General features: G+C 51.0%; 9 protein-coding genes across 9 annotated transcripts; 4 read left to right on the top strand and 5 right to left on the bottom strand.

Moving 5' to 3' along the window:
* Window positions 1-2058: 2058 nt before the first annotated feature.
* On the bottom strand, window positions 2059-2491 carry CTAM01_15247 (uncharacterized protein; the record flags this gene model as incomplete). Its single annotated transcript, XM_060531245.1, has 3 exons — window positions 2059-2148; window positions 2223-2390; window positions 2447-2491. Coding segments are annotated over 3 exons (303 nt in total), but the record flags the coding sequence as incomplete, so codon positions are not given.
* A 553-nt stretch (window positions 2492-3044) lies between these two features.
* On the top strand, window positions 3045-4526 carry CTAM01_15248 (uncharacterized protein; the record flags this gene model as incomplete). Its single annotated transcript, XM_060531246.1, has 1 exon — window positions 3045-4526. One exon carries the CDS (start codon window positions 3045-3047, stop codon window positions 4524-4526), a length of 1482 nt encoding a protein of 493 aa, XP_060374186.1.
* A 703-nt stretch (window positions 4527-5229) lies between these two features.
* Window positions 5230-6231, top strand: CTAM01_15249 (uncharacterized protein; the record flags this gene model as incomplete). The annotated part of the gene is made up of 1 exon (XM_060531247.1): window positions 5230-6231. The coding sequence occupies one exon, from the start codon at window positions 5230-5232 to the stop codon at window positions 6229-6231; it is 1002 nt and encodes a 333-aa protein (XP_060374187.1).
* Window positions 6232-8372: 2141 nt separating this feature from the next.
* On the bottom strand, window positions 8373-9995 carry CTAM01_15250 (uncharacterized protein; the record flags this gene model as incomplete). Its single annotated transcript, XM_060531248.1, has 1 exon — window positions 8373-9995. The coding sequence occupies one exon, from the start codon at window positions 9993-9995 to the stop codon at window positions 8373-8375; it is 1623 nt and encodes a 540-aa protein (XP_060374188.1).
* Window positions 9996-10349: 354 nt separating this feature from the next.
* Window positions 10350-12023, bottom strand: CTAM01_15251 (uncharacterized protein; the record flags this gene model as incomplete). Its single annotated transcript, XM_060531249.1, has 2 exons — window positions 10350-10969; window positions 11027-12023. The coding sequence occupies 2 exons, from the start codon at window positions 12021-12023 to the stop codon at window positions 10350-10352; spliced, it is 1617 nt and encodes a 538-aa protein (XP_060374189.1).
* A 2796-nt stretch (window positions 12024-14819) lies between these two features.
* CTAM01_15252 (glucan 1,6-alpha-glucosidase) lies at window positions 14820-16556 on the top strand (the record flags this gene model as incomplete). The annotated part of the gene is made up of 1 exon (XM_060531250.1): window positions 14820-16556. One exon carries the CDS (start codon window positions 14820-14822, stop codon window positions 16554-16556), a length of 1737 nt encoding a protein of 578 aa, XP_060374190.1.
* Window positions 16557-16772: 216 nt separating this feature from the next.
* On the bottom strand, window positions 16773-17561 carry CTAM01_15253 (uncharacterized protein; the record flags this gene model as incomplete). Its single annotated transcript, XM_060531251.1, has 2 exons — window positions 16773-17051; window positions 17115-17561. The coding sequence occupies 2 exons, from the start codon at window positions 17559-17561 to the stop codon at window positions 16773-16775; spliced, it is 726 nt and encodes a 241-aa protein (XP_060374191.1).
* A 1362-nt stretch (window positions 17562-18923) lies between these two features.
* Window positions 18924-20214, bottom strand: CTAM01_15254 (uncharacterized protein; the record flags this gene model as incomplete). Its single annotated transcript, XM_060531252.1, has 4 exons — window positions 18924-19380; window positions 19435-19897; window positions 19964-20026; window positions 20085-20214. 4 exons carry the CDS (start codon window positions 20212-20214, stop codon window positions 18924-18926), a joined length of 1113 nt encoding a protein of 370 aa, XP_060374192.1.
* A 2153-nt stretch (window positions 20215-22367) lies between these two features.
* On the top strand, window positions 22368-24573 carry CTAM01_15255 (uncharacterized protein; the record flags this gene model as incomplete). Its single annotated transcript, XM_060531253.1, has 4 exons — window positions 22368-22461; window positions 22566-22953; window positions 23006-23417; window positions 23473-24573. 4 exons carry the CDS (start codon window positions 22368-22370, stop codon window positions 24571-24573), a joined length of 1995 nt encoding a protein of 664 aa, XP_060374193.1.
* Window positions 24574-25375: the final 802 nt, after the last annotated feature.

Genomic DNA, 25375 nt, shown 5'->3' on the forward strand with positions numbered 1-25375 from the left:
GGTGTGGTGAGGTTGTCATGAGGTGGTGGCCGTCACGCACCGGCGATTGGGTGGCGGTTGTTGGTGATGCAGGTCAGAGTCACATATGCAGAGCCGCGGGAAGGAAGCAGAGCGCAAGAGAGTTGAAGATCCGGCGATGGGAGCCAGGCGTGATGTCGCAGGACACACGGAATCTTGATCGAGAGGGAGGAATGGCTGCCAAGGGAGCGTTCGAGTGACGTAAGCTATACCTTTGCGTTGTGGTTAAGTAAGAAGCAACCGTTGTCAGCAGAATGAGGCTGATGTGGTGATGAGGTGGGTCGTCGTCGTGATCATTGAAGAAGGCGGAAGATGTCGCTTGAACTCATTGACGGGGTGGATAGAATGAAGCTATCGCGATGGGTGTAGATGCGGCATTGTAAAGTTGAGATGCGACAAAGACTCTAGAGATGTCGTTGAAGGAGTGAGAAACAAGGTCGCCACGCCAGAAACATCATTGGGCTTGGTGGCTGCAGGACAAGGCCGGTTAAAGAATGAGACCAGACGACTGAGACGGCTAAGAAAAAAAAAAGACAACACTCGAAAAGCAAAAAGGCCAAGCGCAAAGCAAACTCATGCGCGCCAAGGTGTTGCACCCCATCCAGTCCCCCTCATCTGGCCTGAATAAGCCGCGCCACCGGCAGACAGCGTTGCGTAATAGTCTATTGGCTGGCAATGGCTGGGTGCCTGGCTGAGCCAAGAAGATACCAAGAGCACACCGCGATGGATTCACTAGCAAAATAAAATGAGTGCCGTTTTGCCGTGCTGCGTGGTTTTGTCTTGGGATTTCTTGGTGCTCTTGGAGACTGGAGTTGCCGTGGGTGGCCCTGGACGCCCAGCAAACCAAATTCGGCACAGCCCCAGCCGAAGGGATAACACCAAAATGGCAAAGGGTCACACCATGAAGCGGATATCTCTTGAAGGACTTGCGCGTCTCATCTCCATGTCTGGTCGAAACGCGCGAGACCCCTTCCCAGACTATCCTCAGAATTGGAAGAAAAAAATTGATCTGATAGATAAAGGCGACGTACGCACTTCGTCTGCGTTCCCCTCCCCCTCATCCCGAGGTCGACCAACAGAGATAACCCCTCCACAAATGCCCCTGTTTTTGTTTTACGCCGTCGCGCTTGGTTCGTCATATTGAACCCTGCTCGATTCATCCCGGTACCTTACGAAATGATGCTCTCAACGGGCTAACACCCAAAAAGTCACAAGTTTGGGTTCGTGGGGGTTCCACTCCAGCCCCCCAAACTCCCGTTTTCAGGTGTACTCAGTTACATCGGCACGATCGGACATTTCCCCGGCTGGAAGACTGCTCCACGCCGCCGATCACCATCTTCGGGCCAGCCCGAGCTGTCACTTTTTCCTCTGCAACGTCAGCATGTGCTCAGATATCAATATCTGAACCATCAAGTTATGCTTCTTTACATTGACAGCCATATCTCGGTATTTTCTTGACTGTGTCGGAACTGCTCTCGTCCCGAATAACCTTGCCCAATCAAAAGCCCCAGTGAGAACCCGATATACCCGAGCATGGCCAGAAATCTGTACTCTGGCGGTGTTCCAACGGGCATGGGATTCTAAAAGATATAACGGTCAAGGCTCCTAGGACGCATCTCACTGCTCTCGAGATAAAGACTATGCCATGCTGCTCAATTCCGGAGCCGTACGCAGTGCTAAATGCGGGTTGCAGCACCAGCTCTTCCGCCTCACGACGGCAGCTCCTATCACTGGGATATTGTTTGTTCGCGGTTGTGGCTGCGTGAGAGAGCGATGCAGACGTCCACCAGCCCTGGACCAGGAAACGGCATTACGATGTACGTGGTCGAAGACAGAGCACTGAGATAGTCAAGCTGCAAGAGATTCAGAGCCCTACGAGAAACCGGGGGGCGCATATTCCGGTGAAGCTGGGGCAGAACCTCACGCCGAGAGTCAAGGGCCCATCCAGACAGAGACTCATGAGACGCGGTGCCGGCCAACTTCCTCCAATGATGGACCGCCAACGACAGGACTCAAGCCGAGGGTGAAGACGCCCATTGGTCAAGGCACGATTGCCTGCATCAGGGTCAAGCCAAACTCCTCGAAGAACTGGACACGAGCGGGAATGAAGATAGAGATTTCCAAGCTTCTGTTGGGGTTTCAGTCAATTGGCCTCCCCCTTCTACAATTCGAAAGGGCTGGATGACGTACGCAGTGAAAACAACCAGGGACAACATGATGACTTTTCTGATCTTGAACTTAGGCGCCGACCCCATGTAGTTATGCGTAAGCTTGCCACAATCCCAGTCCGAGTTATCTTTCTCTTGGTCTTCTATCCAGACCCTAGTAGCCTCATCGACACCACCTGATGGTGGCCCTTGTTTCTCGGGATTCTGCTAGGGGTGATTTTGGTCGGATTCTGGCGAAATTAGTCTGTTTCGTCTCACACTAAGATGCGGCAGCTAGATTCCCGTAGATGCAGCAGCCGCGAAATAATCAGGGCTAACTAACCGAATACCAGATCGGAGTCCGTCTAAAATACTGGCATTATCGAAGAACAATTGGCCATTGATGGTCCCGACACTGGTTATTTAATGGTCTTTTCCGGTATCCTGAATAGAGCTGCACTGCCGGAGATTGAAGGAATGCAGCTTTTAGGCATCGTGCATCAAAAAGCTTCTGAGAACATCTCTGATTCGAATACAGTGCTTCTAGAGGGGACAGGAAGGTGCAGATACATAGAGACGTTAATGTCAAGGAACATTGGTGAGAATGTCACCGAGCAGTTGTGGAAAGAGCTGTCCAGTACTTACACAGTACGGAGTACCGGGGCCGCAAGGGTTCTCAGGGCACGTAGCGACAGGGGTAGGCCCCTGAACGTTTGACCGGGGATTTTGCTCAGAGCCTTCCGTGACTTGAGGCAAGCTCCATCATCCCTGCTCAAGCTTCCGGTCCGTCTCAAAAAATCGTCGAACATTTCCACATTCCCAAAGCCCGCACCAACATCGCGCGATGCGAGCCTGGAGCCATCACAACCGTCGTTGATCATGTCCCCGACCGAAACCACAGCTTCGACAGCACCGATTGCCTCGCCGGCGGCTGCTATACCGGTGACAGCTCCGATCGCGGCACCGACAGCAGCGTCGTCCGGCCCAGCCTCGATCTTCAACCTCGATGCCCTCTTCAACAACCCCCTCTTCGCCGGCGGCATCGGCCTCGCGAGCTTAGGCGCAGTCGCAGCCTTCGGTCGCAAAGGCGTCGTCGTCGCAGCCGGAGCTGCTCGCCGCCGCCTCCTCGTCAATGTCGAAATCAGCAAGCAGGATCCAGCGTACCCTTGGATTCTCGCGTGGCTGTCGCAGCCGCGCGAGCAAGCCGGTTTCATTGCCTCGCGCATCACCCGCATCCACAACCTCTCCGTCTCGACGACCACTACCACCCAGCGAGGTGCAAATAGCCCGACAAATGCGCACTTTTTCCTGCAGCCTGGGTACGGGCGACATATCGTCAAGCACAAGAATGCGTTCATCGCAATCAACCGCGAGAAGCACAACACGGCCAACATGAACACGGGCGAGCCTCACGAAATCGTACAATTGACGACGCTGTGGGCGCACCGTCACGTCTTTGAGGACATATTTGGTGAGGCGCACGCGCTGGCGGCGAAAGCGAACGAGGGCAAGACGGTCGTATACTCTGCAAGAGGCATGGAATGGGCGCCGCTCGGTGATCCTCGGAAGAAGCGACCTCTCGCCTCGGTTATACTGGATGAGGGCGTGAAGGAAGGCATCGTGGACGACGTCAAGGATTTCCTGGGACGACAGCAGTGGTATGTTGACCGCGGTATCCCCTACCGCCGTGGATACCTGCTGTTCGGACCCCCTGGCAGCGGCAAGAGTTCCTTTATTCAGTCTCTTGCTGGTGAGCTGGACTTTAGCGTGGCCATGGTCAACCTCAGCGAGATGGGTATGACGGACGACAAGCTGGCATATCTCTTGACGAAATTGCCCCGCAGGAGTATTCTCTTGCTAGAGGACGCGGATTCAGCGTTCGTCAATCGCCGGCAGCGCGATGCCGATGGCTACAGCGGCGCTAGTGTCACCTTCTCTGGCCTGCTCAATGCTCTTGACGGCTTGGCTGCCGGCGAGGAGCGCATCGCGTTCTTGACTACGAACCATATTGAGCGTCTTGATCCGGCGCTGATCCGACCGGGTCGAGTAGACATGATGATGCGTATCGGCGAGGCGACTAAGTACCAGGCAGGTCTGATGTGGGACCGCTTCTACGGCGACGTGGACACAGACGGTGCTGGTCGGGAACGATTCTTGCAGAGACTGGAAGATCTGGGTCTCTTTGGTAACGGCACCGGGGAGACAGCGAACCGGTTCACGAGTACAGCTGCGATCCAGGGCTTGTTCTTGTTCAACAAGAATGACATGCAGAGCGCGATTGATATGGCTGAAGGTCTTATCCCGCGCAAATTTGAGGCTGAGGATGCGATTCCTGAGGGAGCCATAAAGACAAAAGCCTAAAGATGCCTATTATAGATATGAGAGGCACATTGAAGGATGTAAAGTTTTGTAACACCATGTATAAATCATCTAGACAAAATCTGAAATGATACCCATGCCCAACAGTCAGCCTCGATACACATAGGAACATAGAAACCACGGAGTGTCCGCGTGAAGAGCCACAAGCGCAATTACACGAATCACCTGTCGCCAGCTCCTTCTCTGTTGCTCTTACCACTTGTGTCTTGCCTTATCTATTCGCTCTCAATGCGCCTTGCGTTGCAACGGCTTTTGACCAACACGTGCGTCCGAACGGTTGGAGAGAAATTAGCACCACTAGTGAGTCAGCCCGGTCAGCCGGTTCACTTCTAATATCGACGGCAGCTACTGAACATCGACAACCTTATTTCTTTCCAATCCAACATCTCGGATTCTTCTCCACCTTTTAACGTCAGCGATTCCGCGAACACATGGCCTCTCTTGGTAATTCATCAATCAGAACGCGCATCCTTGCAAAAATCTCGGCGGCGCAAGAGATCTCCAGGCACACACAGCACCAACCGTCCGAACCATTAACCCCGCAGCAAGGATCTCGCTTCTAGGCGGATTCCGTCTCGTTCAGGCGCTAGGCATCCATCCCAAGACGCCATATCAATCCTTCATCTCAACCTAAAGCTTTTGTCAACTTCAACCGTTAAGCAGCGTCTCAACATCAAACATCACGATGCCGCAGAGAAACCTCTTCGACTTCGCCTTCTCTAGGAACGGCGGCGGAGTACAGAAGAAACCTCGCTCGCCAAATCGGCAGTCCCCCACGCAATCATCATCAGCACCAGGCCCTTCATCCTCGTCAAAACCCGCCCAAAAACCATCAGACCGCTCAAGTCCATCACTCGCCGCCGTCGCAGCAGAAACACGCTCAGCGCTTCCTCAGATCCTTCCCCACCTCCCCAACATCAACGCCTCAAAATCAGAAGATCTGCACCTGGACTACCTCCCGCCTCTCAAAACCTCAGCCTGCCCGGGACACACCCCGCGCGCAAAGATCAAGATCGTCAACGAGGACTCGCTCAATGCGGCAATCGAACTCGCTGCGCGCCGACCTGATGGCGGGCGTGTGGCTGTGCTGAATATGGCTTCAGATATCCACGCCGGCGGCGGATGGTTGAAAGGTGCGATTGCGCAGGAGGAGGCCATGTGCTATCGTTCGTCGCTTTATCTCAGCTTGCATAAACGGTATTATCCCTTCAAGCGCCGCGGGGGACTTTACACGCCTGACGTGGTTGTTATTCGGGGCGACATGGCGAGTGGTCACAAGCTTCTTGTTCCGCGAGTCGCGTATGGCGATTTACCCGTTGTTAGTGTGCTCAGCATTGCGGCGATTCGGAGACCGGAAGTGGTGAAGCGGAAAATCTCTACGCCTGCAGGGGACGAAGAAGTGTATGAGTTTGCCAAGGAGACAGATCGCACGCTTACGATGAGTAAGATGAGGCTTTGCTTGAGGATGGCGGCGAGTCGGGGTCACAGTCTGCTTGTGCTGGGAGCGTTGGGGTGCGGTGCATTCAGAAATCCACCTGAGGAGATTGTCAAGTGTTGGCTTGAGGTGCTGGGCGAGGCTGAATTTGGGGGTGGATGGTGGAGGGAAGTCTGGTTTGCGGTTTACGATCGGAAGAATGAGGGAAATTTTGAGGTATTTGAAGAAACATTGGGCGGTCTTCGGGTTTAATGGGTTTCGATAGCGCAAGATATCTGAAGTATCGCGATGCTTCCACCAGAGTCAAAATAGCGTTCAAATTTCACTGTGGGTGGGTGACGCCAGTGGTCTACAGGGCATGTTGGCCCAATCAAACATCTCATAGAATGCAGGGTGAATGCGATTAGATTTAAATGCATGTTGCGCCATTTGATGGGAAGATAGCGACGTGAAGACTGAAAAGTGTTTCTACACTCAAAGATCTTGTCTAACAATATCCAAACGCCTGAAATGCTTTTTTCCTGTGGTCGTAGTGTGCGATGCAAGTTTTGGCTTTTGTCCGAATATTCCGGCCGACCGTCCCGTCGAAGTGGGGTGCGGCGCCGAAGGGCTGGTTCCAATTCCCCAAGGTTGGTATCCGAAGGTACCCCGCCGAGGGCGACCGAGCCCAAATCTAGCGGTGGCATGCAGCTCCTCCTCTCGCATTGTTGGTGATGTACAGGTCAATCTACAAAGGAGAACCCTGTAGATTGCCAATATGCGGGCTTATAGGCCTCGACGGTTCACCGTGACCCTCGTGTACTCCATCATCACGCGCGTTCGTGAGAAAGATTCTGATGCGTTCGTGGTGCTCCGGTCAAATTCGAGGGGTGTAAGTGCGAAAAGCTCGTGGTAGGCATCGGAGCCAGGTATCCACGGTGCTTGGTATCGAGCGAGGGCGGAGACCGCTGGTGCTGTTATACGACGAGTCAAAGGTTAACGTCAATTCCTTCGTGTGGAAATAAGTAGTTGATGGAGCTGAAAAGGGGCCGAGGGAGGTTGTACCTGGGAGCTCAGAACGCCGCTGTTCTCGATGCATCCATTGCAAGACTTTGAATATGATAGGGGGAAGAGCGATGAATAGAGCGACAATGGCGATGACGGCCTCTGTGGAAATGCCCATGACCAGGACAGTGGTTTTTGCTAGGAATCCTGATTGTTGAGCTTATACCGCGCCTATACGCTGCAACACGCAGTCAATATCGTAGATACAAGAGCAGGAAAGGGAACGCACATGTCGTATAACACTGAGCGCTTGCAGCCAGGAACACTGTATAGATGCGCCACCACTACTGCGGTGACTGACAAACAAGAGTTGACCGATGGCGGGGCGGCACGACGTGGCACCAGGCAATACTGCGGTAGATTCCAGGTTGGCAATTGGAGTGTGGCGGTATCCCGTCCGTGCGTTCTTCCGTATTCAACGTAATTAAGGTACTGTATAGTATAATTGGTCATCGCTTGCCATCTTCCCCCGCTCGTCCTCACAGGTAGGGTAGCTGACGCCACATCAACGCCGGCTGGATGACACGAGGGATCGAGCCCTGTCCCCCTTTCTTTTATTGATTGTGTAACGCCGGCAAGTGCCCACGCATACAACTATGTACTCGAACACCCTTTCCACCTTACAGGTACGGTCGGGCTGAATCGACCGTGTGCCACCACCTACCTTCCTGCCGGGTTGCTAGGCATTCGCCTAGGCGTATAAGTCGCCTAAGCGTATACCTACATCAGGAAATATGTGTATTTACATGGCACGTGATGGGCACTGAGACACTCATTCAGCGCCTTGGGTGAGTTGGTCAGCATGTCAGCCTTCATCTTCCAGACTTTTGGTCCTACGAAGGCTACGTCACTCTCATCCATCTAACCACACCTTACAATCATAATCTTATGAGCGATCTAAGCTATTCTGCTCTCAGAAAATCCCTGCAAATGTGAGAATAAATCATGTCGATGCGTGACAGGATGCCTAGTAGCGAAGTCACGATTACGCGCCACATAACCCGGAAGCGAGAGGGTCAGATTATACTAGCAGACGTCTTGTTTGAACATAAGAAGTGTTTTATGGTCACAGTATGGGCATCGAAATAGATTGTAGACAACGATTCCTATTAGAAGGAGGAAATAGGTAAGAGGCTCGCTCTGAAAGTATAGGGTATAAGCGAGGATCTTGGTGATTTAATAATCGAGATTACGCAACATGCGGTGAGGCCACGGTGGGTTGAAGCCATCACGACAAGAAGTCATGGTCAAACTACCCGATCTTGTCACTATACCATTAACAGGCTCTGAAACAGGCTTGCTTGTGAGTCCGATTAAGATATTGACTGGAATCGCGATTATCGCGTGGTCTATTCGAGAACTTCCTCAATATCAGTAGCCTCCAGATTTACTTGGCCTGGAGCTATCATCCTGTCAACATTCATAAAAAGGCAATCATTTGCCTTGCTATACAATATATCCAAATGCTTATAACTTCCGCCAAGAGTTGTCCCAACTATTCTCACAATCTCCATCAAGATGTCAATCGGACCGACATGCATAGCGGACCACTGATTCGTGGCTGGACCGAGCGATATCAGATCGGCCAGGGAGCATCCTACATCGAAAACCTTCTCCAGTATGCCGACACCGTTGGCTTCAAATGCCTTAGTTGGCAGCAGCCGCGAAATCAGTACGACGTCGCGGGCCACAGCGGTAGGGTAGCTCAGCGACATGCTATCCTCACTATCCGTGATAGATAACAGCGTCTTGGACACGCATAGCTTCCACACAATGACCTTGAGCCATTGCCGTGAGATCAAGAGGTCGGCTTGCTGCATCTCGGAATAGTTTGAGACACTTGGGATCGCGTACTTCAGGACGGTTTGTAGTTTCGAGAGATGTTCTGGGTCTGTTGCTTCCGAAGACGATGTTGTGGATGGCGTGGACGAATTCCAAGTTGCTATGAAGTCGGTATCGAAGTGCCGGAAAAGAGAGATGAGATCAAGGAACCCGGGTAAGATTGCGGCATCTGAGCTTAGAGGGTCAACAATGGGTAGGCCCAAGGTGCTCTGCAGTGTCAGCGGCCTGTGCCTCTGCAGCGCATATGCTCTTTCCGTGATGAACAGAACCCAAAACATGTGTCGAGCATATGTCGCCAGAACCGGATCGTTAATGTCGCTGTACGTGGCTTCTTCATGTAGGCGTAGCGTCTGTAAAATGGTGATTGACTCTCGGAGATAGTACCATGCAGCATTATCGTTGTCCATGCAGAAGAAGGCCGAGAATAGGAAGAAGGAGGTTTGCGCATGAAGTAAGGACTGATGCTCGGCGAGATCGCATTGACGTCTAGCTCGAAGAGTCTCTGAGATGAGAAACTCGGTTGTTGGAAGAATAGGCGCAGGCACTTCGGTCGACGTATTTAAGGGCGGGTCTGGTGGCTGTAGGATCTCGGGCGAGAGGGATATGACGGCTGAGCAAGCTGTCATAAGCCCGTATTTCTCGGGTGAGATTGAGAGATCGCGTATGCATTCTTCGACTTGTTGTCGATGTAAGATGGGTGTAAGTGGGTATTTGTGCCTGAAGAAGGCATCGAGACACCACTGTATGATATCAGTCGATACTAGGGGCGAGGCTTGAAAGCTGGGGTCCCTCGGAGCCGCATTCTGAGTCGGTGATGGTGGCGTGACTGCATGTGGTGATCTGCTCGTCTGGGACTCGTATCCGGTTTCTCTTACATCTGGGTTCACGGCAAAGGATGTAGACTGTTGTGGATTGATCTGTTGCCGTTGGATAAATTTCCGTGCATGACGGGGACCTTTCGGCCCTGTCTTCTTCGGAACCGCCACATAGGTGCACTCCAATATTGTCTCCTGGCAGTTTGCGCAGGGCCAGCGCCCGTCGCAGCGGATTTTGCGCGAGTGACATGGATCACAAGCCTGTCGAACCTTGGGTAGCCTCTTAGAGTACCGTGTGTTGGCTTCTTGGGACATGATACGTATTAATAGGAGATAGATCGTGAAGAGGCAAAGATAAGAAAAGCGTCATGCAGGATGGATGAAGGTTGGGTAGGGGGTTACTTCGCGTTGCGGGCAGAAGTTCTCCAGGTTTATGGTAAGACTCCGCACTCTCCGCAACGTCGTTCTGGGGGCAATTTCTGAACTAACCCAAGTAAGGAATTTGCATTACTAGCGTGGTATCTCTTCCCCATCCTTTGTCAAAATTTAGGCTGAATTTTCAAAACTTGAAAACGGATCGCTTTATACGAAGATATGGTTTGGAAACCTAGATAAACAACAGGCTCGAAAACCTTCCTGTGCCTATGAAGAAGTGTACTCTGCACTGTCTCAAGAGGTGGCCTTCTTGACGGCCACTCCATCCACCACAACGTATTCGCTAAACTTCCTTGCCGGAATCCCCTGGGAATACATGTGATCGATATCCTGGTAGGTTCTGTTCTTCGTTTCGGGCTGGAAGAAGAAGAGAAGTCCAAGGACGAACACCTCGGCGCCGACAAACAGGAACATGATCTTTCCACCCCAGTTCAGCTGGTCAGGGTTGATGAAGAATGGGAACACCGAAGACAAGAGAAGGGCTGTAAGCTGCTGACACACCAAGCTGAAGGCGATGGTCTTGGGCCTTGTGGCTTGGGAGGCAGTCTCTTGAGCGACGGCCCAGCCGAAGCAGCCCACTGTAGCGGTATACAACATCGACCAGGTGATCATGAATGCGAGAAGAGCCATGTTTGCCGAGTAGTTTGCAGTTCCAGCGAGAGATGTGCCACCGATGATGATAGACCAGCAGCACAGCAACGCGCCGCCGCCGACCAAAGACTTTCTGCGCGGGAGTACGTCGGAGACTGTGACTGCTACGCAGTTCGAGAGGAATTGGAGGGTGGAGGAGATCGCAGTGAGTCCGAAGGGATCAGCCTGGCCGATAAGCTCGAAGTAGTAGGTCTGGTAGGTGTCTAGAACCGTCAAGTTAGCAGTCTGTTCGTCGATTTGAATGCGTGACAATTACTCACTTGCAAAGTATCCACCAGAGAAGTTCTGCGACTGTAATCCAAGAACCGCAACAAGCGTACGGAAACGGTGCTCCTTGGAAAAGATGGCTCTCCAGCTGGTCTGCTTAGCCATGTTGGCTTCTCCAGCAGCAAGCTCGAGCTCGGACTTGATGAAGTTGAGTCTCTCCTCAACATCGACATTCTTTCCGTAGAGCTTGAAGATGGCTTTCCGTGCATCTTCGTCTCTGCCCTTCTTGACGTACCACACGGGAGACTCGGGGAGCCACGGCAGGACAATCATGAAGAGGGTCGGGACAAGGAAAGTCATGGCGAACGCCAGGCGGTAGCTCCATTGGCCTTCAATCTTGGAGGATCCCCATGCTGTGATGGAAGACAGGAAGAAACCGAGAACAATGATGACGTTGGTCAGCGAGCTGAGGGAGCTTCGAAGTGCAGGAGGAGCATTTTCGGTAACGTAGAGCGGAGGCGTAACGGTTGACAAGCCGACTGAGAAACCGAGCAGTAGCTTGGAGACAAAGAGTACGGGCAGGCTTGGAGCGAAGACCAGGGCAAATGAGGAAGAAAGGGAGAGAATGACGGCTGTCCAGAGAACGGCTCTGCGGCCAACGGTATCGGCGAATTGACCGGTGAGGAAGGCACCGAAGACCTGACCGATGGTGCTGGCAGCGTTCCAAAGAGATTGCCAGAGGGCGGGGATGACATATTGGTCTCCCACTTGGTAGTAGTCTCCGTAAGCCTTGCGAAACTCGGGGAAGGCAATGGCAGCTCCTGAAAGTCCAGAGTCGTAACCCCAACCAAAGACGAGAGACATGATGTAGAGTGCCCAGAAGACATAACGCTTGTCTTGCTTGAGGTTTGCCCAAAGACGCTGGTATTGCTGCTTGGGGGTCAGGTCTTGGTTCTCAGTTGCCTTCGTAACGGCTTCGTCCGCAATAGCGAGTTTTTCGACATGGTCGTGGTCGACGACGGTAGTCGCCTCTGCTGTTTTGGCGTCCATTGTGGAAGGAAACAAGATGAGAGGATCGAGCTGGGAGAATTATATTTAATAAAATGGTTTTAGATGAGCTGGAGGGAAACATTATTTGGAACCATGTAGGCGGGCTCTGAAGACTTTATACAAATTGGAATAGGAGGTTTCAGCGAGCCATGTGCTCGGTTCCGAATACTCTATACATCTGCATCGGATGACACCTGTGGGCCGTGGCAGCAGTCCCCACGGGGAACTCGCCATGGGGGAATTTAACGCACTAGCAAGGAGAACAAGTCCTTGGATTCGCCATCTGACTGGACCGGTCTGTGTGTCTGCTCATATTCGCATGTCTCGCTCGAAATACCAAGTTGGTGGATCATTGATCTTTGTTGGCACCGGTTGGAATGGTTGAATTTCGATTGGTTGTTCAACTTTCTGGTGGAGAACTGGCAACTCACCAACACAACACTTCAGCCACGAGCTACGGCAATAAGTCGTGAAAGGTGCTTGCACCCACCTTCTGGGGATGAACATTTCCACGCAAAAAACTGCGATGATCCCATCTTCACGCCATTCATGGTCTATGGAAGGAAATATCGAGAGACTGAACAATCAGATTTGTAAGTCTTGGCAAATTCGCTAGAATCGTGACTATAGCTTCACTTAGGTACGGAAGTTTGGATACCGATGAGTGATGAGCCTGTGGGCCAGAGTTGTCTAACCACCTATACATGAAGAACAAGGACCAGAATCGCGGGTCAGAGATGGCCTTGAGACCCTTGAACAAAAAGACTGGTCGAACACATACTCGCGTAGACCGGAACGTCAACAAAGTACGATCAACTCGATGACGAGCTAACATGGCCCTTGTCAATCTGTAGGGAAGCATGGCTCGATTTTACGGATTGCAGCATGTGCGTATCACGAGACTGCTCAATCTACCCTCTAGTGTCTGTGTAGCTACATGTTTGAGGACTTCTGACTAGTATTATTTCCGAAGTTAATGCGACAAAACTGATTTCGGACTTCGGCCGAGGCATCTTTTGTTCGCCGAAGACTTGGGCCAGGCATGGCGGGGCCTACTCGTCTGGTCAAAAGACTTGATGAAATCAGTCGATAATACTATTGCTCTGAATCCAGTTTCAACTAGCAGCTCCACGTTGGTGTCTTGAGTTATTTGCACTTCAGCTCTGGCGCGGAGTCTACTGCATCGGATGTTGGTTTTGGGTTCTTACTCAAGTACTTAGTATGTGCACCTTAAAAAACACAGCAATGCGACTTTGGACTACGGATCCTCTTAGAAACTGCGCGAAAACCTTCGCCTGGTGGTTGTGTGAATAGATGGATAACAAAGTCAGACAATGTTGACAAGATATGTGATGGACAAAGTTGAATGAATAAGGTAGGCCAATGTGAAGAATTGTACTCAAGGAAAGCAACCTGAGAAATAACATGAAGTGTTCTTGCTGTCAAAGTGCGGCGTGAGGCTTGTTTTCGGCACTGTGACCCAGCGGAGCGCTTTAGCCACCCGCCACTCGTCCGTTTTCAATATCCCGAGAATTTGAGCGTCGTTCAGCCCCATAGTCCCACGTGCAGACTACGGTTTTCTCAGAGCCCGGCAAAATTTGCCTTCCCCGTATTTGTCTTTTTCTCCGCGTCTCTCCGTGGTATCCACAAAGAGGCAGGCAGTTCGGTCAACTCTGTGTCTCGAATTCGAGACCGAAAGAACTCCTCCAACAACGCCCTCACATCTCACCAGTAATTTGGAGGACGGCTATTCCGCACCCACATGAAGGCTATCCCGCACCCATACTAGGCCTATTTAAGCAAATAATGGGCTGCACGTGACTGCACGTGACTGCACCGCCAAAAAGCAGTCACACGTTAGGCCAGGGCGCGCCTTCCTATTATTCCTGAAAATTCGACGCGTCTTTTCTATCCAATACCTCCTTTTTTAGTGACTTTTGAAGCAGGATAGGTACCTTTTTGAGCACCAAAATATGAGCTCTAGAGAATTATTTCCCCTGAGCAAAGACTAGCTTCTGAAGTCGTGGTTCTGACTCCGAAAAGCGCGCATAGGCGGCATTGTAAAAGAGGGCAAAGTGGAAGGTGCAGCAGGCAGTAGAAGGTGCAGCAGTGGAAGGTGCAGCAGTAGAAGGTGCAGCAGTAGAAGGTGCGCCTTCCAATCCTCTCGAAACTGCCGGAATAATAGAAATTCCGGGTCAAGTGTGGCTGCTGCGGCGGTGCAGTCACGTGTAGTCACGTGCAGCCCATTATTTGCTTACATAGGCCTAGTATGGGTGCGGAATAGCCGTCCTCGTAATTTGACCTAGTCCACCGCAGAAATGTGGCAACTTGGACCGATCTGTGTTAGCGTCTTAAGCTTGCAGCCCCACGGAACGATCTTGGGCTGACTCCAGCATCTATCTGCACTGCAGTGTGGAATGACTGCTGCCAAGCACTAGCAGCTTCCCCACGCTGATGCGGACGAATCATAATTCAACCATGGAAATTCAGCCGTCTTCACAACGCCACGCAAGTTATATGGATGAGGCTGCTATTAGTGCGAATGTTTCTGGCACCAACCCCCAATCATCACTGAGACTCGATGATCTGGGGTAGGTAGCTGCGGGGGTTAAGTTTCCATGAGCCAACTTCAGAAGCTGGGAGTCTGGAGACCGAACATAAGAAGCGAACAAGCTTGACCTCTCGGAACGCCCATTTGTTGCAAACCTACAACTGTCCTTACTCTTTAATCTACCCACGCCTTATCGTCAAAACACAAGCTCTTCCAACGGTCTTTTCTTTTTCAGCAGAGCCACTATGGCGACTTCAGGTCCCCCAGACAGACAATGGTGGAAAGAAGCTGTCGTCTACCAGATTTACCCGGCCAGCTTTCTCGATTCCAACAATGATGGACTTGGTGATATTTCCGGAATTATCTCGAAGCTGGACTATATCAAATCCGTTGGAGCCACGGCTATTTGGCTTTCTCCCATCTTCAAGAGCCCTCAAAATGACATGGGCTACGACATATCCGATTACCGCGAGATTCACAGGCCATACGGTACTGTTGCAGATGCAGAGAGCTTGATCAAGGGGTGCCATGAAAGGGGCATCAAGGTCCTCCTAGATCTCGTCGTCAACCACACCAGCGATGAACACGAATGGTTTAGAGAGTCTCGCTCGTCAAAGTCATCTTCCAAGAGGGACTGGTATTTCTGGCGAGACCCCAAGATCGACTCGAGTGGCAACCGCCATCCACCCAATAATTGGGCTTCCATATTTGGTGGCAGTGCCTGGACATGGGATGAGCAAACGGGGCAGTACTACCTTTCGCTCTTTCTGCCTTCACAACCAGACCTCAACTGGACCAACGAGGATATGCGTCGCGCGACATATTCTGATATGGAGTTCTGGCTGGATCGTGGCGCCGATGGCTTCAGAATCGACTCGATGAATCTCATGTCAAAACACCCCGACCTGCCTGACGCACCCGTAACGAGGCCTGACTCGGAGTTCCAGCCCGGTGATCTGTACTACGCCAGTGGTCCTCGGATGCACGAGTACATCCGGGAGATGCGCGAGAAGGTCTTCGACAAGTACAGATGCATGACGGTTGGTGAGTTAGGCTTCACCAAGGATGAAAACAGCGTCGCCGAGTATGTTGCCAAGGATAGACATGAACTCAACATGGTCTTCACTGGAGACATCGTGGACATGGATTTTGGCAAGAACCACAAGTATGAGCACGGCGACTACCGCCTCTCGAAACTCAAGACCATTACCAACCTCTGGCAGAAGGCAATGTTGAAGTGTGACGGCTGGAACGCGGTCTACTTTGACAACCACGACTCTGGCCGCTCGCTCTCACGATACGCGTCGGACTTGCCTCAGTACAGGAAAGAGGCCGCCAAGATGTTGGCCATCTATCTTGGCACTCTGAGCGGCACATTATTTCTGCTTCAGGGGCAAGAAATCGGTATGGCAAACCTCCCAGAGTCTTGGACGATTGACGACTATGCCGATGTCGAGGGCAAGAACTACTACAATAGCGTGCTTCAGAAGAGGGGCAAAGACGCGGATATGTCGGATGTTTTGGCGGAGATGAGAATCAAGGCGAGAGACAATGGGCGACTGCCCATGCAGTGGAGTGCCGAAGCACACGGAGGCTTCACCCAGGGCTCAAAACCGTGGATGCGCGTCAACGATGACTATGGCGAGTGGAATGTTGAGCGACAAGAAAAGGATAAGGACAGCGTGCTAGCGTTTTGGAGGCGAGTCTTGAGCCTTCGACAGCAAGAGAAGGACATTTTTGTATACGGCACGTTCTCCGAAGTGAAGGACTATGAGGAAAGCGAGGAACTATTTGCTTTCACCATGGAAAGCTATGATGGCAGGAAGGCACTGGTTCTCTTGAACTTTTCAGACAAGGAGCAAAACTTACGACTGAAGGATTTTGATGGCTGGAACCAACTACTTGGCAACAACGCCAAGAGGATTGAAGATGGGAGCCTTGAACTAAAAGCCTACGAAGGTGCTATTTACTCTAGTTGGTAGCTTCCCTCTCAAAACTAAGTTAGTTTGGATTGAATTTGCCAGTCTTTGGGCGAAGAATGCATTGAGTATGTGACGTTTTCATATGAACAGAGGATGCATCGTTAGATGTAGCCGACATTTCTTATTTACACGAAGGTGGCGGCGCGATCAACAGAACAGACCTTGCATCTGCTGTCTCTCGTAACGCCGTGCTGAGCTCTCTGTATGCACGAAACTCTAAACCCACAAGGCAGAGATATTCGCAGCAATGAGTCTGTTCATGGTGGAGTTGATGTTGTTGACAGGTGGTTGCCAGCCCAGTCTCAGTGGAAGCCTCTCATGCTCGACCCAATACCGAACCAAAGTCATGTTGGCATTTCCGTAATCCCCAAATGCCGACAGAAGCAAGGCATACTGAAGAAGTGAGCCTGTTCTCGCAAAGGTGGCGTTGAACTCTGGGTTGTTTGCTTCGCCCCATTCGAAGCGGGCTTTGATTTCTCTGGCAGCAGCAGCGAACTACAAGTGGGTTTTCTTAGCTGTGCGAAAGATAGCAACTACAACAAGGGCTGGAAAACGTACGTCGATGATCTCAATATCACCCCAAGAAGCCAATGCGCGGCCCCATGCGGCATGGCTAAAGCTGTTGCTGTCGCCAAAGTACTTGTCGTCGCGGGTTATGCTTCCATCGTGCTCAATGACTTGCGGTATGTGCTGATCGACATCGCTGAGGTGAAATGTTGAGCTATTTCCCGTTGTCGATGTCGTCAATGCGGGGATGCCGACTGCCAGCATGGTGTTGTGCTCCATGTTGTAGCCCAGTGCCGTGGCTTCCCCAAGAACCTCCAGGTCAATGTTGCGGCCGTCGCGCGGCAGCAATCCGTGATTAGCGAGAGTGTTGATACCGGGGCATGGCGAGCGCAAGTCTCCTGGTCCGGGAGGTTGCCAGGGAAATTCTTCCTCCGTCAGAAAGGCTGAGACGCTGGCGGCGACTATGAGCCCAAAGAACGAGACACGATGTCTGGCCATTGTAGTTAACGAATGTGTTTTGGGACGACGGAGTCACTCAGGAAATCTTCAAAGAGAATCAGGAGCCTTCAACGAGAATATTTATCTGAACCAGTAGCTGCCGACGGGATAGCCTTTGCCCGCTGATTAAAGAGGAAAAAGCCCCTTCTGATTGGGCATTAGCGCGAGGCCAGCTTACACCCCCTACAGAACAAATTACAACGTCGTGATTCCATGGTTCCTGTATCCAGCTGTCAGAGTTTATTTACTAATTGGGTTGTAAGAGCCGGGGAAAATGGGGCCGCCACACGGCAATTCATCTCCTGCCTAAGGGGGTAAATCAGGCGGGGTCTTAACACCATTGCTAAGAATGAGGCGATTCAGTCGGCAATCCCGTGCCGCGCGCATTGCATGTAAGATACAAGGGCCTGGCCGCGATGGAAGGCAGGAATTGTTCCTCTTTGACCATGTCCCCGTGCAAATACCAAGAGCCTGGGAGAGCCTGGGGGTTAGCATATGGGTGTATCGTACCGTGTCACGGTCATGTGATACCAGCGCGCCCAGATCTCGATCGGAGGATCCCCACATCGTCCCGGTGTGGCGGACGGGACGGGACGGTAACTTGAGCCAAATTGGCACAGATCTGAAATAAAATATCGTCAGTGAAGTTATCTGACTGCACACATTTGACTACGCGGACAACTCCAAGCCGTTGAATTACTTGACACACGTTCTGACGACGCCATCAAACAGAGTTTCTGGATTACGTCCAACTTACTTGGGATGAACCCAGGATAATTTCCGGACATAATCCCTGCCACCATATGCCCCACTTGGCCCACGCGATCGGGGATGGAAATTCTTACTTGAGGTAAGGCACGTTGAGACTCTCTGGAGCCGCTTAAGTAAGGGGAACTTCAAGCATAGCAAAAACCCCCGAACAGGATTATCATGAGGCCTCGCTCGATACTTGACTTCAGAACAGATGGGAGGAAGCATTGTATCAGTAACCGTTTTCTGTTCACACATGGAGCCTCAGAGTTCATTGCCATGGGTCCGGTCAGCCTCCAGTGATGCCCTTACAGAATGAACCGCATGATGACTAGCCAGGTACATAACAGGTAGCTGGATTTATAGAAACACACTACTTTTGGAAAACTTTTGCATCGAAAATCCACCTTCTTTCCTAACAAGGAATTGTTTCAGTTTGAGTCACGACAAGTAAATGATAAAAATTGAACATGTAGGAAACCATACATCAAGACACTAAGAGTCGTCATAAAAATGAGCCATGAGACTCCTACCTCCCTACAACCCATCAATTTCCTCGTGAATGAGTTGCTGCATCTCGCTTGATGTGAATAGAATGATATATTCCAGTGGTTATTGTGCCACACTCCGTGGGTCATCGTCATCGTGTGTGACCTCGAAGTTGGTTGTTCGCATGATACCAGTACCTTTCATCAACTCCTCGTCCGAGTCTCGAGCAAAAGAGCCGCTAAAATGGGCTTCAGTCTTGGTGTACCTGATGTTGATACCTCTCAGACCGATGTCCCCGTTGGCATTTGAAGACGCGCCTTCGCGGCCATCACCTGTCCTAATCCATCCTTGTTGACCAGTGTGATACTGGTGCTCGTAATAACCTTGGTCCTTGGAAGACTTCAGCTGAGGCATCCATCGTCGAATAAGAGGCCAAAGAGCTGGTGCAGATGCTGTCATGATGGCCAAGTTACACTCAATGGAGGAAACACAGAAACCAAGGGAAAAGTTCGCATCGAGACTCTTGTCGGTGAAGTTTTTGGCAAGGAAGTAGAGACGAATGGCGCTCACGGCTGTAACACTGCCAGTAATACACAGTTAGCAAAACGTAGTGTACGGGAATGTGGAATGGTACAAGGTTGCAGACATGATTCCGAGCATGAAAACAATCATCAGCCCAATCTTCCTTTTCTTCTGCATCTTCAAGCCCAGGAAGATGTAAAATGGGAGACCAACAGAGACAAGATCTGTCAGAATAGTCAAGCATGCAGTCGATATTCCGAACGAGAATTGCTCAATGCAACTCCCTGCCAAGGTCGGTTTCCAGTTCTTCTCAATGGGCGTGCATTGAAAAATGACAGCAACAAAGGTGGCGATCATGAGCGCGAGATTAAATGTAGCTGTTGCCCAGACAACGTATCTCACTACGTCTTTGACACCGGAGAAACGAATCAGGAAGATGAGGACAGACTGTTTGACCAGTGCGAGAATCGGATTGTAGACAGCGCCGACAATGTAGATCCAGATCATTCCTGTCGTCGGGTTCATGGGCAAGGGAACGTCCCAATAGTGAATGCCTATGTAGACCTCTTTCATACCTGTATAGATGAGCGGATATTAGCTTGTATTTCGGTAACTCTGATTCTTGATGAGTCTAGACTTACATATAATAGATCCGATAGCTAGGGCAATTGAGAGAGCCATCGCGACACATATGCAGGCGTCATCTTAGGGCGTGACGATCAGTTTCATGGGAAAGATAAAGTGTTTACGAGCAGAACATACCCCAGCCGAGGGTCTTCGTATCAATTCTGATGTAAAGTCGCAAACTTATCGCAATGAGTGCCAGAGTTGGACAAGCGACCTCAATGGCAATGCCAAGGTTCTGTAGCCAACTAGTGGGAGCTTCCGTCATCTTGGGTTTGGAACTACTCCAACTGAGATAAAAAAGCCGTAGAATAAGAAGGTGATGATCCTCCGAACCATGTGGTTGAATATCAGCTGGGGTAGATGAGGTTCATGGTATTCAACGCAGCAAGGTGCACAGTCAATGATTTATGGAATTGCCGGACAGGAAAACATGCCAAAAACTTCATCCGACCAACATTCCATCTTGCAAAAGGTCTTTGGCTCCTCCTTTATCAGTACGATTGCGGCACATGCTATCCCTGTGGCTATAATACCCTGCTTCAGTATCCTTGGTCCATTCCACTTGCACAACTGAAGAAGAGAGATGAAGAAAGGGCGTTCGAGACTTCGGAGACCGTGATGTTAAGCAGAACATCTCCGGGGCACCTGCGGAGACTGCATCTAGGCGGACCGGTGACCTGATCCTCTCGTCTGCGCCAGTTGCGAGCTGTTCGGCATGTGGCAAAAGACTAAAGCCATATTTCCGAGGTCCGCATCGACGCAGGCACACCCGATCTGCTGGGTTCATGACTGTGCCTCGATGATGAGGAACATTCACGGCCATACCTACCCTTCCTGCACTCTTCTTGCAGGACGAGAGTGAGTTCTCTAGGGCATAACAATTTGATGCTGGCCCCTTCGAAATGAAGGTCTTAGAGCCCCATCTCCTTAGAAGGACTCAAAATCAAGCATGAGTCAACGGATGGCAATCTCTCGAGACGTTTAGACAGTAGACATCAAGTTGGCAGGATTCGCCGACAATATCCCTAAGACTCGGAAAACCCCTGGTCTATCATTAACGGTATCTCATGATGGAGCAACGCAGAAAACTTCATTACTATGTATTGCAATGATGAATTCCCCGCCAAAAACTTCGAATTTGGCTCTGCATTGGTATAGTATACAATTGGTCAGCTTTAAAAGTTGATGAGTGAGTAGTCATCCCTGTATTCGATGAATATCTTCGTTTTGCAGATAACTTAATGTCGTCTGGGCAGCCTCCCTTGCCTTGTTTCTTCTTGCAACTTCATTTTGTGAGAAACTTCAGGGGTTTCTTCCATCCATCAGACCCCTTCCTTGTTGGTGTTGGACATCTACTACTGCCCCGGTGCCCCTTGCAATTGTATGGAGAACACCACGCCTTAGCGTCAACAACCGAAGAAAGTGGTGCGCGCCCCCGCCTACTTCAATGTTGCCGCCCGTCGCCGTTGGATGTCCAACATGTGTTAGAGCCACTGAACCTAGTTAAAAAGCCGGGATAGAAAGCCGTTGGCTTGGATTCCTTGCTGCCGGTGTTGTTTGTACAAAAGTTCTTGTTGGAAAACAGGCCAATATGCAGCCCGGAGGCGTAGTCTAGATAACAATTTCGGTGGTTGCTTCCTTCAGCGGCATTTTTCAGCCCGTGGTACACGCATGATGGTCCGATGTATTGATGGCACATCTCAACAAAGTTTGCGTGGTCGCATAATTGGTATTTTGACGATGGAGCTTTCGAAATTCGCAGTTGCTCAAATTCTAGATGTCAAGGACACGATGGTTCGGAAACAAGAGCCACACGGAAAGCCGTGTCGATTGGGCATGTCATAATCGAGAAGCACAAGCCGGTGATCAGAACATGTGTATTATTTCTTGCATCACCCATGGCATCCATGATCCCCTTGCCTGAGTTGACTGATGCGCTGCTTGTGGATACATTCGTGCTCCACCATCAGCCAGGACCCTGGGTCACTTATGGAGCTGTCTAAAGTTCTAGACGGTGGAACGATTGTGCTTATGGGCTCTCGGGTGGTATCTCACAGCCGAGCAGCCCTCTTCTGGACACTTTCCCGACGAGAAGCTAACTTGATCAGATAGTTCATGATCGGCCGTCCAAACAATGTTAGTGGCGGATTCCGATCGAACTCCAAGGCGCACATGACATTGCCATACATGTCTCGAAGACCCCATCCAAATATTGGGTTTGGTGGATTGTGCGTCCATAACCCAGTCGATAGCAAAGACTACCGACTCGGGTCAAGCCCGGCGAGTTGAATCCCACCAGGAGGTCGCACGTATAAAAGGGAGTCCGTAGAATGCGCTCAATAGGATTGATCCCTGGTAGCTGTGCTTGTTGGTGTCTCTTCGCTCCTTTTGGGTTCTGTCAACCTTCAACTGGGCATCATGTTGCGCCCGTCGGCCTTGGTCATAGCAATATCGTTTGCTGACTTGGCTTTGAGCCAAACAGCCCAAGAAGGTGACGCCAGCGATAACTCCAGTATGCAAACAATTCGTGTCTTTCATCTAGCCTTTTTACACTCATACACATAAATCTGCCAGCACCCTACAATCTAGGATTCAGCTGACCATGTTCTCAAGTAGCTATCACAGCCGAGACCATTGCTCCCGCAGTTCAGGCTGTGGCATCTGATGCGGCCCCATCAGGGATCGAGTATTTCGACTTTGAATCTTCTCAACTTACGGCAGACGTAATCGCAAACTTAACAACGTACAATCTTACTGGCACTGCTGCGTTTGACTTTGGCGATGGCAAAGCTGCCGTTGAGAAGCGAACTGCGCGTTCATGCAAGGTATTCCCCGGTGATCGTGCGTGGCCGTCTGACTTAACTTGGTTCTTGCTTGACCTTCTCATGGGAGGTGCGCTGCTTGACGGGGTTCCTGCTGCTGCGCCATGCTACACGGACTGGCCTCAATACGATGCAGCCAAGTGCAATGAGATTACGGCAGCGTGGACAACCCCTCAATATCAGTAAGCTAAGTCTATGCAGGGAATTATGGGCGGCTCGCTAACAACATCGAAGAATGTCTGAGCCAACTGGCTTAGACTACCCCATCTTTGAGGGAGTCAGCTGTGTCCCTCCGAGCATCGCTCGAACTGGCGCCAACTGTACTCAGGGGGGGAACCCTTCGTATGTTGTCAAGGTCACGAACGTAGCCCAGATCCAGCTTGCGGTCAACTTCGCTCGCAATCTCAACGTCCGTTTGATCGTTAAGAACAAGGGACATGACTTCAATGCGAAGTCCTCTGGTGGCGGCGCGCTTTCGATATGGACTCATGCTTTGCAAAGTATCCAGTTCCTTGGAACTGATTACCATCACCGAATATCTGGATACATTGGTCCAGCATTCAAGATTGGGTCTGGTATCCAGGCCCTGAAGCTCTACGAGGCAGCCGATGAGCTTGGTCTCCATATTGTTGGTGGTATTGCCCGCGTAGGTTCCCCGCTATCATTTCGGTTTCGTTTAACTCTTCTGATGCTTCAGATAGACTGTCGGTATCGGTGGCGGATATACCGCCGGGGGTGGGCATTCCCCATTGATGTCCAAGTATGGTGTTGCCGCCGATCAGGTTCTCTCAATGGAGGTTGTCCTACCGAATGGACGATTTGTTTCTGTAGACGAAAAGAATTATCCGGATCTGTTCTTTGCCCTCCGTGGAGGAGGTGGGAGCACATGGGGCATCGTTACGTCGCTCGTCATCCGAGCCTACCCTAAGACTTCCGTAACTACGCTTACTTACAGCTTCGCAACTAGCAACAATGTCTCCACGGAGACCTTCTGGTCTGGCGTCGACGCTGTGTTTGCCCAATTCCCTGTCTATGCCGATGCTGGCATGTACAGCTACTGGTCCATTATGTGCGCTCCAACAACAACTTGCAGCTTCTCCATGGCGCCTCAATGGGGAAATGGTATGGATACAGCCAAATTGACCGCCGTCTCTGCACCGCTATTCTCCAGTCTCTCTGCTCTGCATATTCCCGTCGCCGATCCCAAGTACACCGAATTCGACGGCGTTCTCAACACTGTCATAAACACTTGGCCTGCAGAATCCGAAGTCGTTGGTGCGTGGAACTTCCACACTGCTTCCCGCCTCTTCCCGCGTTCCAACTGGGAGAATGAAAGCAAGCTAGCTGCGCAGACGAAGGCTTTGCGTCAAAGTGTTGAGGCTGCTGGCATGATGCTTGGATACAACTTCAAGACTGCAGTCAATCCTTCCGTCAACCAAACTAATGCCGTGAACCCGGCCTTCCGCGAGACTTTGATGCACGCGATGCTGGGAACCGTATGGAGTCAGGAGGCCACTCCTGCAGAGATCGCTGCTGCGAACAAGAATTTGGTGGAGATGCTGCAGCCATGGCGTGAAGCCAGTCCCGGCGCCGGAGCGTATCTCAACGAGGCAGACATCAACGAGCCGAACTGGCAACAGGCCTTCTACGGCAGCAACTACGACTACTTGTATCAGCTCAAGCAGAAGTACGATCCTTGGGGATTACTTTATGCGACGACGGCTGTAGGTTCTGAGGATTGGTACATTACGGATCAGCTTGAGTATTACCCAACTCAGAACGGGCGACTTTGTCCGAAGTAAGGAAGTGTTCTTAGTCTATAATGCCTAATCAAACTTCATTACGGGAAACCCCCCTGTCTAAACATAGGCAAAATCTGGAGTGTATCTGAAAAATGTGATCACTTCATGAAAATTATATGATTTAGATAAGGCGATAAGGTCAATAATGTGAACATTTGTCAAGAAGATTTTGAAATAACATATTACAGTCTAAGCAGTAATAGGGAAGTCCTACCCTCTCCAAAGTTTCCGTTTTAATGGGTTATCTTGGAACATATACAGCAGAACGCAGGCGTTTAGGTATGGGAAGAGTGCCAGTACAGATTAGAAAACAGTTCCCTTCGTCTGTTTTCCCTTCTCCTCCTCCACAGTCTTAACGTTGATGTTACGCCAGATAAGCAAGGACAAAAGCACTAGGGGAATGAAGGCGCAACCAGCAATGACCATCTTCCGCTGAACGTCTGCATATGCCGCAATAATCGCCGTGCGAATAGGGCTGCCCATGGGGTACGAGAGCTGCGTTTCGATACTGGCGTAAATGCTTGCAGTTAGGTTCTTGCTGCCTTCGGGGAGCTGGGCATAAGTCAACATACCCACTTCCTGGCACCCCCCTGTTTCTGGCACCACAAAAACGATGGGATCACAACCCAACCTCCTCATTACTATTAACTATTGATCCTCAACCACACCCACTACAATACAGCTGCCAGCCTCACTAGGGCATTCAGAGTCGCTGGATTCAGCCGTGATAACCTCCTTTTCACCCGCTTCGATTTGAGCCCGATGGATATCCCTGATGTTCGCGAACTTCGTATTGGGATCG

This window comes from Colletotrichum tamarilloi (assembly GCF_030869305.1).
Source record: "Colletotrichum tamarilloi strain Tom-12 chromosome Unknown Scaffold_154.1, whole genome shotgun sequence".
Taxonomy (NCBI): domain Eukaryota; kingdom Fungi; phylum Ascomycota; class Sordariomycetes; order Glomerellales; family Glomerellaceae; genus Colletotrichum; species Colletotrichum tamarilloi.